General features: G+C 42.1%; 1 protein-coding gene across 1 annotated transcript in view; it reads left to right on the top strand.

Annotated features, from left to right (window-relative positions):
- LGR4 (leucine rich repeat containing G protein-coupled receptor 4) overlaps window positions 1-14976 on the top strand; it is an 82988-nt gene that overhangs the window by 63772 nt on the left and 4240 nt on the right. Inside the window, exons 7-17 of the mRNA XM_073658064.1 lie at window positions 4438-4506; window positions 4616-4687; window positions 5219-5290; window positions 6665-6733; window positions 8650-8721; window positions 8808-8873; window positions 9022-9093; window positions 11248-11319; window positions 11760-11885; window positions 14216-14337; window positions 14724-14801. Coding sequence (XP_073514165.1) covers window positions 4438-4506; window positions 4616-4687; window positions 5219-5290; window positions 6665-6733; window positions 8650-8721; window positions 8808-8873; window positions 9022-9093; window positions 11248-11319; window positions 11760-11885; window positions 14216-14337; window positions 14724-14801 — 890 coding nt within the window. The remainder of the gene's footprint in view (window positions 1-4437; window positions 4507-4615; window positions 4688-5218; window positions 5291-6664; window positions 6734-8649; window positions 8722-8807; window positions 8874-9021; window positions 9094-11247; window positions 11320-11759; window positions 11886-14215; window positions 14338-14723; window positions 14802-14976) is intronic.

Genomic DNA, 14976 nt, shown 5'->3' with positions numbered 1-14976 from the left:
AAAGTAGTCTTCTGTGTTCTATGTATTTTTTCAAAAAATATTGGCAAATTTTTTATATATATATATATATATATATATATATATATATATATATATATATATATATATATATATATATATATATATATATATATATATATATATATATATATATATATATATATATATATATAAATAATATAATACTACATTATTTATTGAAAAAATATAATTGGTAATCTTGCAATTTTCACACTGGCTACTGGTGCTCTTAAAACCCTCCTGAAAAAAGGGCAGAATGAGTCTAAGTAGGCTTCATGTCGTTAGAGACAGGATTACAATGACTGTTAACACCTCTGTATACAGCAGATTACACAGGATCCACTAATAACAATAGGTGATGTCACAGCTCCCCTGCTCCCACTCCCTTCACAATGCCCCTTGCACATGCTCATTAGACACAATTATGGGATCAGAAGTCTGCCATTGTGGCTAATGTTCACGTGTTATTTTCTGAAAGCCCCAATGGCCAGTGTGAAAACTGAAGATTTGTTTATTTTTAACACCGTTGTGTGGGGGGAAAAAAGTTTAACGTAAAAATCTGATGTCAACAATAGGCCAGTTTCTGATGGCTTCCCTTTAAAGCACACCAAAAATGTGATTCCACCTTGCAATAGCGAATACTTTATAAGATTGTTTTCCTTTTATTAAATTCTCCCTAATGTACATGTGTGACAGAAATAAGACTGTGTGATCCGTATTGCTGTGAATGGTGAATTTATGTACAGCGCTGCACAATATGTTGGTGCCATTCAAGAAATGAAGACCTTATCCTGTGGTTTATCCAAACCAAAGTTTGATATGTACCCTTTGCTTACCCCACCATCATGTCTGCTTCCTTGTAGCTTTGCTGTATCAGATGTTACACGTCAGGCTGAGGCACATTTGTTCCTCTTGACTTGTTAAACATAAAGGTATCTATCTTTCCTTCCGTCCCTGATCCCGTGCAGCCTCCGTTACTGCCGTCGCCTCACACGGAAGCCGGTGGGTTGTGTGGAGGATGCAGAACATTTATTACTTCTGAAAACTATAACAGCCCAAGCCTTTGTCAATCTGTGTAACCGCAGCCATGGCAGAAAGTCACACAGCGGAGGCGGGTAGAAGACAATCAGGGGGATGTTCTCCTGATCCAAGATTATACTGGGCATGAAGGACGCCATGTGTGCAGATGTAGATCTGACTTTCCTATTTTATATTAGGGGTAGGGCATGCCTAGGAGGCTCTTTAAGAATTAGACATTCCTTTTTATGACTTTGGGTATTGTATTAGCTCTTTCCTACATATTGCAAGGAAAGAAGTGTAGTGGGACTTGTTAGAAAGCGGGGCATCCCATGGCTAGAACCCCTCTCGGTGAGGTATAGCCACCATTCACCGAGGGGCAGCTGTTCTTGCTGATCACTGAGGGTTTCAGAAGCCAGACCTCTGCCCATCAGATACTCACCAGGCAGCTTATTTTCGGATGGGGTGTGATGGTCAGCGGTTGAGCACTTGGCCCTACTTTTGACAGTAATCTGATCGGTGTCTCCACACAGGTTTCCACAAAAATTATTGGAAGTCTCAAACTGTAAGGGTTTAAATAGCCTGCAGCGCCTCCACAGGGGAAATGGCAAATACCTGGTGCCCACTCCCATCACTAGGCTGTTATTCTAATACAGGACTGGTTCTCCGAACTGAAAAACACTTTATTCTAGCCAAGAGGTGAGGTCCTGAGCAGAGGACACTCTTCCAGATATGACCATTGTTTTTCTAACCTAAACAACCCTTCTAAGGGGCTTCTCACTGTCCTTCTGATCCATGATCATGCATTGACAGCTACTTTCATGCCATTTATGAGCTCTTGGGGTACTTAACTCATTCTGCAACAGTCCTGAGTCAACTAAGAACCAGTCATTGAGCTTTCTTTGACCGAGAGACCATAACGCATATCTCAGATCCTCTTGGCTTACTTTAAAAGCTCAACTCAATTTTAATATAGTCCTAAATCAGATGAGCGGAGCTCAGGATATAAGATGTATAGTGTACATCAAAACTAGCTCACTGACCAATTCTCAGCTAATGGGGCTGTCTGGTCTCAGAGCAAAAGTTTGCAGTCACTCACTCTGACTGCAAGCTGCTGAATCGTGACAGTGTGCTATGTGCACACCGACACTATTCCCTTGTATTTCCTGTGTCGGTGGGTGGTCACTTGACCGCAGCATGTAATTTGTATAGCTGCAATCATGTCAGCTGGTCTCATCCATGGCACTAGCCATACATGTGGCCACGTGACCACCCACACAGGGAATACTGCCAAATCGTGACAGTGTGTGATGTGCACAGTGACTGCAGACTTTTCTTCGGAGTCTGGACAACCCCTTATCCTGCAGAAAGCAATAGACATTGCAGCATAGCGGCTGTAGAAGGGAAATGGTGGTTTGTTTTTTTTAAATAAAACCCAATTGCTAAAATTTTGATTTTTAAAAAAATTGTATTTAAGTAAACCCTATATCCTACTAGATTGAGAGATCCTGAATCAGATTCAGCAAATTGTAACCTAGACCCTTATTTCCCGGTTTATGGATGTAACTTCTTTGCTGTTGCTATTTGTCAGGGTAGGTAATGTCAGAACGATAACTTCTAGAAATGCCCTTTTATGTATGGCAACGGGATGGGCCAAGTTATAGGTTCCTCTATATTAATAGCCGGGATGATCCGTGCAAGTGAAGCGTCTTGGGCGAATGGCCAAATACTGATAGTGTTGTGTTTTTTTGTTTTTTCCTTTTCACTCCCCTCTATGTGGGTGGGAGCTGGGGCAAGTATAAAGGGAGGGAAATGGGAAAATAAACACAGGAAAAATACATTTGTGTGAATAAATAAACCTTATTACCCCCCTGCATTATATGTGCTGGATGCCTGTGCGCTGTGTAGATAGGTGGGTGATGCCGCTCGGCTCCTGATGGCTTTTGCTCGCTCGCCTTTCTTGCCCAGTAGAATATTTCGGCAGTCTCCGTCCTGGTTTCTCCTTTCCTATACAGCACATGGAGCTGCTGGACTGAGCTGACCCCTGGCCATTGTTTTGCTGGATCAGATATAAACTGCACACTGAAGGAAGTAATTAAAGATGGAAAGACAAATAGTGTGGTATAACCAGGGGATAAAGGATACCACAGATTTTCGTTTACACGCCAGCCGTTCCACTGTGTTTTAGGCGGATGTGTATGAGAATAATATGCCTTTTGTTTTTCTAGTCAGTATATATTTAGTATATCGTCACTTTGTCTGTTTGCCTTACTATTTTTATTGTCCCGAGCAAGAAAGTGAAGCCATCATCCGTAAATGACCTATTGTTTAAGTCGGGTTTGTCTTAGAGTTGCCAACATTTTTTTTATTTTTTATTTTATTTTATTTTTTTTAAATGTTTTTTTTTTTTCCCTTCACATCTTGTCACACTGGTCCAGACTCCTACTCCTTGTGTTTACAGCAGTTTTGTTATCATCAGAGACAGGATTACAATGACCAGTAACACCTCAATACATAGCTGATAACACAGGCTCCACCAATCACAACAGGTGATGTCACAGCTTCCCTGCTCCTCCTCCCTTCACAATGACCTTTGCACATGCTCATTAGATGCTTCAATAGAAAAGATAGGGTTGGGATCTGACTATTGAGGCTGTGTACATGGAGTGTTTCCTGAAACAATAGGAAGTCAGAGTTACAAACCGCAGCCAATGTGAAAATTACAAGATTTTCAAATTTTTATTTATGCAAATGGCACGTTTTATTTTGAATGTGATGTGCTTAAATAATCTATATCTATCTAAATAAAAATCTATATATAAATGAAAATATCTATCTAAATAGATATATATGCTCAGCGGAGCCGATGGTGCATAGCGGATGGGAGGAATAGCGGTTTTGCTCACAACTATCTAGTGCCTATGTCACTGGACTTCATTATAGTGTCCACCATCTTAATAGCAAGGGTAAAGATATCATTTAAACTACGTTCACACAATGCATTTTTGCAGCTTTGTTTATGCAAATTAAAACCTGGCTTTTTTGTTTCATTGATTTCTATGAATGAAAAAACAGAGTGTAAAAACACTGCAAGAAAAGAAAGTGTTTTTCCCAGTATTTTTGTAGGGTCTTTGGTGAATTAAACTACCTTTTATTAAACATGTACTGTAGACAGAGCACACGTGTAATCCACACCTGAAAAATGGGCTTTTTGAACTCGGCGTTTTTTTCTGCCAAGAGAGCAGGTTTTGACTTTAGAAAAAAATGCTGTGTGTGAACTGGGCTGCTAACTGAGACCCAATGTCTCAGACCTGGTTAGATGACATCCTAATATCAGGTTTTCCTTTGTATTAATAGGTACTCACAGCTTTAATTGTGAGTTTTCTTATGTAATTTTAGTGACCTGAACTACAATAACCTTGTGGAGTTCCCTGATGTGATAAAGTCGCTGAGGAATCTAAAGGAACTGTAAGTACTGCGCTCCCGTCTACGGGACAGCTGACGATCTGATGGTGTTGTGTCTGCAGTCTCTGTGATATTGGCTCTGCTCTAAAATGTCTCCGTGTTGTGTATTTAGGGGCTTCCACAGCAACTCCATTACTACCATTCCTGATGGAGCCTTTGAGAAAAACCCTTTACTAAAAAGCATGTAAGTAGCTGCGGTGCGGGCACAACCTGCCGCTCACCCAGACTCCGTCCTGTACCGCCGACTTTATAGCTTAATGTTTAATTGGGGTTTCATAATAAAGTTGAGCAACCAGTCCACCCATGCCAAGTGCTGTGTGCTTGTATAAGACGTATCACACGTGGTGTGCTTAGATACAGTGTCTGCAGCCTAGCAGATGTTATCAGCTCTCGAAATTTGTCACCAATCATACAGGTTAACCCTTTCCAACCTGGGACTTTTGTATTTGATATTTTCAATACATGGGACAATTTATCTCTGCAATTGTTATGATTTAGTCCAGTAGTACTGGTGAGCCCCAGCCAGCACCACTTGTGCCAGGACCTGTAGTCGGAGTCTGTAGTACAATGTCCCATTTCAGCGTCCTCTGATGGAAGGAATAAAGGCCATACTGGGGTGTGCGGGGTCTCCACTTCTGAAGAGCCGCAGGTTGCAGACTCGTGTTCTATATTCTTATTAACAGTTGAGTTGATGGATTTTTTTTTCCTTTTTCAGACAACTTTATGATAATCCCTTGTCTTTCGTTGGGAATTCGGCTTTTCAGAACTTATCAGACCTGCGCTTCTTGTAAGTACTTGTCTACCCTTTACTAGGACGTGTGAAGTGAGATGCGTGACACAGCTGTAGTGACTCCGTCTGCCTTCTGTTACTGCTGCTTGACTTTACATTCACCCCATGACCTCTGTAAAGGTTGAGTTAAAGGGATTTTCTAGTTGTATGAAAATAAAGCTTAATCAGATGGTAGAAAATGATGAAAACCGATGATAAGGAAAAGTGGAGCCGCTGCCCATGGCAGCCAATTAGATTACTGCTTAACCTTTTCCAAGAGACCTCTGAGAAATGAGGTTTCCCTTCACGACCAGAGATTCCAGCAGTACTTTTCTTTTGCACCAGTTTTGATAATTTTGAAAACAAGGAGATAAAACAGATTTAAGTGGTGACTAGGAAGGTGCAACTGACTTCCCATATTAGCAACAGGTTTACAGTCTATCGGCAAGTTCAGCTGCCATTAGTGTAATGTGTATGGGGCATTCACGCTCCTAAAGCCCCCGTCTCACATAGCGAGATCGCTGCTGTGTCACGGTTTTGGTGACGCAACAGCGACATCACCAGCGATGTCGCTATGTGTGACACTTTGCAACGATCATGTCCCTGCTGTGAGGTCGCTGATCGCTGCAAAGTGTCCTGGACCATTTTTTGGTCGTTGCCCTCCCGCTGGTCAGCACACATCGCTGTGTGTGACCAGCGGGAGCAGCGATCAGGCTGGTAACCATGGTAAACATCGGGTTACTAGGGGCACACGCGCACCTAGTAACCCGTTGTTTATCATGGTTACGAGCCTGCTAAAGTGAGCGGTAACCTCCCGCTCACTGTAGCAGAGTGGTAACCATGATAAACAACGGGTTACTAGGTGCGCGTGTGCCCCTAGTAACCCGATGTTTACCATGGTTACCAGCCTGCTCCTGCTTCAGCAGGCTAGTAACCAGGAGCAGGACATCGTGGAAAGATTCTTTCCACGATGTCGCTGCTCCCCTGATCGTTGGTGAGCCTGCCTGTTTGACAGCTCACCAGCGACCACATAGCGACGCAGCAACAGTCCCTGACAGGTCGTATCGTTGTCGGGATCGTTGCAGCGTTGCTAAGTGTGACGGGGCCTTTACAGATGAGCACACTCCTCGCTTGTATCCAGTCTGCCATTCTCTGAGATGGTCACAATCAGCCCAGTATTTCATTCTTCATGTCATCTGGCTCAGTATGGGAGAGGCTCCCTGATGCCCCATATGTCTCATGTGCAACGATCACATTTTATTTTCCAGCAACCATTGCTCCAACCAGTAAATGTTTAAAAATCTTCAATTGCTGTTTAATAATTGCATAGATTTATATACAGTAGGTATAACTGTCAAGCTGTTGCTAATGACGCCTTTCTTCTTTCACAAGGGTTATCAGAGGAGCGTCTGATATCCAGTGGTTTCCAAACCTGACGGGAACAATTAATCTGGAAAGTCTGTGAGTGTTTCTTTTTAATTCACTGTTTTGTGTTTTGTTTCTCTCCTCCGCCATGTAAGCTCAACTCCTCTTACTATCTTGGATCAGGCCCTCTCTTTACCTAGGCCTGAACATGTAATCAGGCCTCTTCTCCAGTTACATCCAAAGCTGCATTTATATTTGTACTGGCTGCTTCCTAATCCATCACCATTGTACTGACAGACCAGAGCACACAAATTGTAGTGTTTTAGGTATTGCTAATGTTCAATGACTGGTCTAACAGGAACCGGTCACCTCATTCCCCCTGCCCAAACATTTCAGATAAAACTATTGATCCATAGGAACCATTGCTGAAAACCAAGCTAGTCCGGCTCCACACCTAGGTGATTGATTGACACGATGCTTGCTATGCAAGAGACCTGTCAATCACCTATAGACTTGTAAAGCATATTCTGTCTGACCTGCCGGAGAATTTCAGGGACAAATATACCTGGCTGCATTTGCGCAGTCAGAATCTGATTCTTGGTGCCTGAAGTTTTGCCAGTATGAATCCGGTAACGGGTTACCTTTTTAAAGGGACTCTGTCTGCACAGAATGACTCTTCAAACCAAGCACATGCACTCCATGCTCTGTAGAGGGGCCAATCCTTTAAATACACCTTCTTACCTGGTTGTTTTCCGTCTATCTTTGCCCTTCTTTGACAGCTCTGGCTTCATAGAGCCAATCAGGGGGGTGGATATTGAGGGAAGATGTATATAAATGATTGGTCCCACCATGCTGCACCGAGCGGTGGGACTTGGTTTGAACAGTCATCCTGTGACAGTCCCTTTAAATGCTAACCCTCCTGCAGACCATGCCTGTAAAGGTGGTGGTGGGGGAATATAATTTTATAAGGACAGGGGAGTGGAGGAGGAAAATGAGGAGGGAGGGGCGGGTCTGCATAGTAAAAGAATTGTACAGAAATAGGAAAAGTCTTGTCATTGCCCCCAGGAGCAGCGCTGCATGTGTCCATGGGTTGTGACTGGTATTACAGCTCAGCCCCAATGAAGTGAATGCAGATACAAAACCAGACACATCGTGCACAACAGTCGTACTGTTTATAGAAGAAGCAGACACATTTCTTTGCTAATCCTGGATTGCCTTTACAAAGGAGCTAGTTATAAATAAATATATATTATTTTTTTTTACTTGTTATAAATGCCGCTGTTCTCCTGAATCTGGCATGATTTGTTTATTCCTGAAATACAGCCCTTTTTTTTCCCTGTATATAAGTATAGTCTTTCTAGCCAACTGAGCATAGTCCTCAATATGACTCCTATATAGAAGACTACACCCACTTGGCTTTAAAAAATAAATAAACTTGCATACAGGAAAGAGAAGGCAATATCTCTGGAACCAGATCTCACACTTTGCACTGACGAAGGGCAGTACCCCAAAACAGTGTCTGCAAATTGAGATTCTGGTTCTGGCTTTTATCCCAAGTCATGTGATAAGGCTCGTTAGAGAGTCGATAGTGACTTTTAGGATTGCTACTTTCCTGTAGGTGGCACTAGAGTTCTAGTCCTCTTCCTCTCTGAAGAGACCATTTGCATATTTCCCAGAGGAGCATTGCGGCTTAAGTCTCCTCACCTTGACATGCTTAACACGTCACTCTCCGCAAGGAGAAATCTTAACCCTTGGATCCTCTGTTTTCCCTTCTAATTCTGAACTTTTATTGGAAGTCAGTATATTGCTATGTATTTTTTAATGCAGCTTTATATGTGACTAATGTAGAGAGATTTCTGAAAAAAACATTTTAATCACCCGACTTCAAAATGAGCCATTGAGCGGTGCTAAGCGTTGTTTGCTGCATTCAGCAATGTTGCCCTTCTCAGCGTCTTCTCCCTTATCTAATCTCTACATCTCACCTCCATACACTTCTCTTCTATGTTGTACAGGACCTTGACAGGCACCAAGATAAGAAGCATCCCACTGAACTTGTGCCAGGAGCAGAAGATGCTGCGGTCTCTGTGAGTCCAGATCTGCCGTCTGCTGCTGCTTCTAACCGCCACTTCTTCTTTCATCTTCCTTTCAATACATTTGTTCTTTCTTCCAGGGACCTCTCCTACAATGAGATTACATCCCTGACCGGACTGAAGGACTGCGGCTTGCTGGAAGAAGTGTAAGGAGCAATGGATCTGAATGATGTGGCTACTTATATTCTGTATTCCTGTGAATTCTTTTATCTGTGTCGAGTGCATCATGTGTTACACCGTTCTCTTATCTGCGGTTAGAATTATCTTATTAATATATATTTTGTTTCTTTATAGTTCCCTACAGCACAATCAAATCACAGAGGTTCAAAACGAGTCTTTGCAAGGCCTGACCTCCCTCCGCATGCTGTGAGTACTTGGATACCACTATTCTCTTTTAGGATTTTTTTTTTTACCAGGAAAAATAAAAATGTGCTTCACGTCAGAGCATGCTCCCAATGTATTCCTAAATGAAAATGTGAATAAAGGGTAACATTCATTTTATTTCTTAAATCGATAGTACACCTGAAAATAAGCAACTTTGTAATATATCTTATCAGAGAAATCCTCTTCTTTCTCTGCCAAAATTGATCAGTCATTATTAAAATTCTAAATTCTTAAATACAGGAAAAATATATATATCTTTGTGCAGTGTTAGTCAGTAGATAAAAAAATATTTAGATTTGGGAGTCCTCGGTGGTTGATACCTTTTTAATGGCTAACTGAAAAGATGGTAACAAATTGCAAGCTTTCGAGACTACACAGGTCTCATCAGGCGCAGTAGGCATATACCTGATGACTAGGCCTGTGTAGTCTCGAAAGCTTGCAATTTGTTACCTTTTTAATGGCTAACTGAAAAGATGGTATCAACCACCGAGGACTCTCAAATCTAAATATTTTTCATTTCTGAGAAAATCTGTTTTCACAAAGAAGATATGGATTACAAAGTTTCTTATTTTCATTTGTACTATTGATTTATGAAATTAAAAATAAAAATGATGGGTACACCAAGTCTATTCCAGGTTCTTACATCAGACACATAACGACAATGGTATCAAGAAAAAAATGTATATCACGCTATATGCCTACACATATCACTCTGACAATATCCAAAAAGGCAAGCAAAAAAACAAACAAACAAGGGCTTGCTGCCTGTAATATTCTTCATTCCAGTTCTAGGCAGGGCTGTGAAGTCGTTGTCGTGGAGTTGGTATAAAATGGACCGACTCCAACTCCTAAAATATATAATGAATTGGGTACAGTAGTTCAATTCAGTTTGTGGGGAATATTTTTTATAAGAATTTGGGAAAGTTATGAAATGTTCTATTCCTGATCTAAGGGTCTAGACTTTTAGCAGAGATGAATCTGTGCTGCAGTAAATGTATCACTTAATTTCCATGACGCCGACTCCCTCATACATGGCTCATGTTTGAGGAGTCGGAGGTTTGGCTTACTGACTCCACAGCCCTGGTGCTAGGTCATCTTGAGAACTCTTTTTAGGCTTTGTTGAATTGTGAAAAATAATATACAGTTAGGTCCAGAAATATTTGCACAGTGACCGAATCGTTGTGATATCGGCTCTGCAGGCCAGTCTTTTTGATTTGAAATGAAACAACTGAGATGCATTTGAAGTGCAAACATTCAGGTTTAATTAAAGGAGTTGAACAAAAATCCTTTGAAACATTTAGGAATTGCAACCAATTTTCTACAAAACCTCCTCATTTTAGGGGCTCAAAAGTAATTGGGTAAATTAACTTAAATACAATGTTAATTTTCAATACTTTGTAGAGAATCCTTTGCAGGCAATTGCTGCCTGAATCTGGAAGCCATGGACGTCACCAAACGCTGGGTTTCCTCCTTTGTGCTGCTTTGCCGCCTTTACTGCAGTGACTTCAGTTGTTGCTTTTTTGTGGGTCTTTCTACTTTAAGTTTTGTCTTTAAGCTTGTGAAATGCTGCTCTATGGGGATGAGATCTGGTGATTGACTCGACCATTGCAGAATATTCCTCTTCTTTGCCTTAAACTGCAGTATTTTTTTCCCATTGTGGATTTGAGGGCCTGTTACAGATTCTAAAATCTACACCATGAATCAGAGCTAGCCTGAGCAATTGCAGCCAGGTATGTCTTTCTGTGAAATTCTACGGAAGGTCTAAATAAAGAGTTTGGAAAGCCAGGGTTCATACGGAGAGGCCTGACTAGTCTGGCGGTATCCCTGGCTGGCCTCTCTCGTGTACATTAGGAGAGACTTGTCAATCAATTGGGACAGGGAGAATCCGGGCCGGAGGCTGCACCAGACTAGTCAGGTCTTTCCCTATAGTCCTTTGCTAGCGCTGCAAACTATATTTTCTCTGAACTGCCACAACATGAATGCAGGAAGATGTTCTCTTTAAACAGTGGATTTCCATTGATCCTAATGGTTGGTTATTATGGTTACAGGGACAACCAACATTAAATGCTGACTCTTTGTCCTTCCAAGATGTAATCCTGCATAAAGTCTAAGTCTGCTTGTGTTTGTCTTTCTCAGGGACCTCAGTAGAAACTCTATCAGCCGGTTCCATGGTGACTCTTTCAGCACTCTGACGTCTATATCTAGACTGTAAGTGACCAGTCTGACCACCACTCCTTCATCCTACAAAACTATGACTCTAATGCATCTTAATACATTTCCCCTCTCACTTTGTTTGCTCTTTCAATTACCATATACAGTAATCTGTCTTTGTATGCTAAGAGGATTTACCACCTTGAAGTATTTAATAAGATTATATCCCCCCAGGGTAATCGCCAGAAATCAGCGCAATTTACCGTTGAAATAACAAATGTGCTTTGAAAGGGCATTTTAGTCAGACTAAGATTTTTGTGGCGTTAGAAAGAAATGTCAAGTGCATGTGCTGAGCTGACTGTCGTAATCAGTCAGTATTAAACGACTCGGTTACCTAATGAGAAAAACCCAGACCGCTGGCGCCCAAAGTGCCAAAGCTGTGTATTTTTGTCTTTCTTTTTTTTTCTTCTGATTATTTTGACTGTTGATATTTTCAGAGACCTGAGTTTTAATCAGTTGTCGTCATTTCCAACTGGAGGACTTCATGGGTTAACTCAGCTGAAACTCACAGGAAATCCAACGTTCAGAGACTCGCTGTTCGCTAAGGACTTCCTCAAGCTTCAGTAAGTGATGCTCTGTATTACGATGGTACTCTATAAATGCGCACATCATTTTCACTGCTCTAATATGGTTCGTAACTTTTCTTTAGACTTTTACACATGGTCTTGTAGCAGCAAATGAATCTATATGTGATCAGTGGGGTCCTGACCCATGAGACCCCCAACAAGCAGCATAAAAAAGTACTGTGGTGCTTCATTGTTTGTCCAGGTGAGTTTGGCTATGCCCGGTAGTGATGCTCAGCCAGCTAAAGAGAGGAGTACTGAGCTGCCGTACTAGACACTGCCACCCACCATGCACTTTCTTCTGGCTGGATAAACAATGAAGGGCCCCTGTGTTCTGCTGACTGGCAGAAATGTTGAAGGTCAGGCAACCAATCGCTATACATAGTTGGCCGATCCTGAGGATTGGCTATTGATTGATTGAATTACTTTGATGGCTAACTTATATATCTTGTAAGGCTGTGTGCCCACTATGCGTTTTTTAAGCGTTTCCGCAGCTTCAATTCTGCTGCAGAAACGCTTAAACGCTTGGTAGAAGGTCTGCTATGTTCCCCAATGATGATCCGCATGTGCTGTGCATATGCTGCGGAAATTTCCGCTGCGGATTATCATTGCGGAAAAATCCGCAGCACTACGAATTATTTTGCGGAAACGCGGCATTTTCGCCGCTATTGACTTACATTGGAACGTATGGATTACGCATCACTGGATATGTAGATGCGGAATCCATGCGTTTCAATGTGCGGGATGGTACCTGGGTTTGGAGAAGAGGAGACTCTCCTCCGGACCCGGGTACCATAGTACCTGTTAAAAAAAAGAATAAAATAAAAAATATACATTATACTCACCTTCTGATGGCCCCCGGAGTCCTTGTCTTGGCTTGCCGGCAAATTGCGGTAGACTAAAGGACCTGCGCTGACGTCATTTAGTCATGTGACGGGTCAAGCGACCGCTGACGTCGGCAGGTCCTTAAATCCACCGCGAGCTGCCGGCAAGCCGAGACAAGGACACCGGGGGCTATCAGAAGGCAAGTATATATTTTATTTTTTACCATTCTTTCGGTCACAGTATATAAATTCATGCCGGTTGCATGGATTTATATAGTGTGACCAAGTTGTCAAGCACTTTCCAAGTGATGCTAAAATCGCTTGGAAAGCGCTTGTCAATCCGCGTGCGGAAATGTATGTGAAGAACGCTTCACTTCCGCATGTGCAATCCGCATGCATTTTCTGCCAGGGAGATGCGGAAACTCTCAGGAAAAATCCGGAGCATTTCTGCATCGCGTGGGCACATAGCCTAACGTGTCATAGACCAGTGTGTTAATACTGAATCTGTCATATTCCGTTCATTTAATAGGGGTCTCAGGTCTTGGATTAAGAGTGCAAACCCGCTTTGGCATAATGCAGAGATTTATATACCTACAAGCTACAGAACTTAATTAAAGGGGCATTTTCGTGTAATATCACTGATCCACTGGTTAGCTGCTGAATGTTGGATTGGGGCTTCTACTTTTCATTCCTTCCTCACATCTGCACTCTGATAGATTATATTCGTGTCAGAGAGCACATCTCCCTTTCTCACTGCATAAACTTCTGAGGACTCGTTTAGATGGAGTCAGTAATCTGGTAGAGAGTTCATTAGCATTCTCATTCGTTGACTATCGTCATGTGTAAATCTCTCAGCTTTCACTGTACAAACGAGCAAAATGCTTAGTCATTGGATCGTATGATGAGGAGGAGGAGGAGGATGGATGAGGAGGAGGATACCATTATATGTAGCACATAACCTGTGTAAACAGGAGCGGTACTGCTGATAATACAGCTGTTCTGTGTGTATAGAATATCATTGTAAACCATCCTTCTGTGTCCATAGGCTTCTAGTCGACCTGTCTAATTAGACCAATAAACCACCTCTGACTTGTATGTAGCCAAGTGACTTTAGTTTAATGGCTGCCTCTAAATGGTCCCTTCCTCTCCATAATTGGCTAAAGGGGTGAAGACTGCGATCCCCGTCAGTGATCAGTCTGAACACCACAATTTACCCAGTGTATAGGTCAGGTTTTCTGCTTAAATGCCTCATTGTATCAAAGGAAGAAAAAAAAAAAAAAGCTCAACTTCTGGAGTGTCGGCCCATTTCACTATAGAAGTTGTGATGTTTGACAAGCCATATGTCTGCTCTGTGTATTCTGAGGGTACATTGTAATGAAACATGCAATGCCCAGTTTTCCGTGGGTTACAATGAATACATTTTTATTCATCCTTTCTTATTTTAACCCTTGCATACTTGATGAAGTGAACATGTTGACTCTGTTTAATTCCCCCTCTTTGCTTCAGGTCGGTGTCTGTTCCTTACGCTTATCAGTGTTGTGCATTTTCCGCGTGTGACTCTTATGTGACCTCCACTGTGGAAGACGATGGGTCAAAGTACCAGAAGCTTTTGCTGGATCACGAGAAAGGTATTTGCCCAAATGTGTTTGTAAAAAAAAAAAAATCTAACATAAACAAGTATCAATTTGCAGTCTGGATAGGCACTAATTTGTGATCAGTGAGAATTTGACCCACTGGATCCACCCTTCTGTTCCAAGTGATATGCCTGTGGTTTTAGGGTGAGTGCCACATCCCTTTCATGGTTTTCATGGGCACAGTGCTGTACATATAACTGTGACTACCAGGTACTGCAGCTCAGGCCGGATCATGTAAAGTAGCCACAGTGACCGGCAAAGCCCCTATGTGGGGACACGGCTATAAGAGCAGACCCCCTTTAAGAATACTAACACTTCTCATGTAGCACATTGGAATGAGATTGTCTGCGGAGTAAGGACAAATGTACCCTCTCACATAGGTGCCATTGAGGATTACATGATATCAGAGGAGGTTAAAGACCATGTGCAAACCGTTGTTCACTGCAATCCTTCTACAGGTAAGTGCCATTTAGATTGTCCTCTAATGTTGTGCATTCGTGTTGTAGATCTCACTTATAGTGATCACTTCTCTCTAGGCAGAACCTAAGAGTCGGGTGCATTACTTTCTAGATGCCCCACTCTACACTTGGCCGGGGAGGGGAGAGTCTGTTAGCCCTATACATGGCAGTCCAA

The sequence above is a fragment of the Phyllobates terribilis genome, unplaced genomic scaffold, assembly GCF_046119375.1.
Source record: "Phyllobates terribilis strain yellow unplaced genomic scaffold, ASM4611937v1 Scaffold_13__5_contigs__length_258822181, whole genome shotgun sequence".
Classification (NCBI taxonomy): Eukaryota; Metazoa; Chordata; class Amphibia; order Anura; family Dendrobatidae; genus Phyllobates; species Phyllobates terribilis.
The sequence above is the reverse complement of the archived record's forward strand: the minus strand, read 5'-3'. Positions and strand labels throughout refer to the sequence as shown.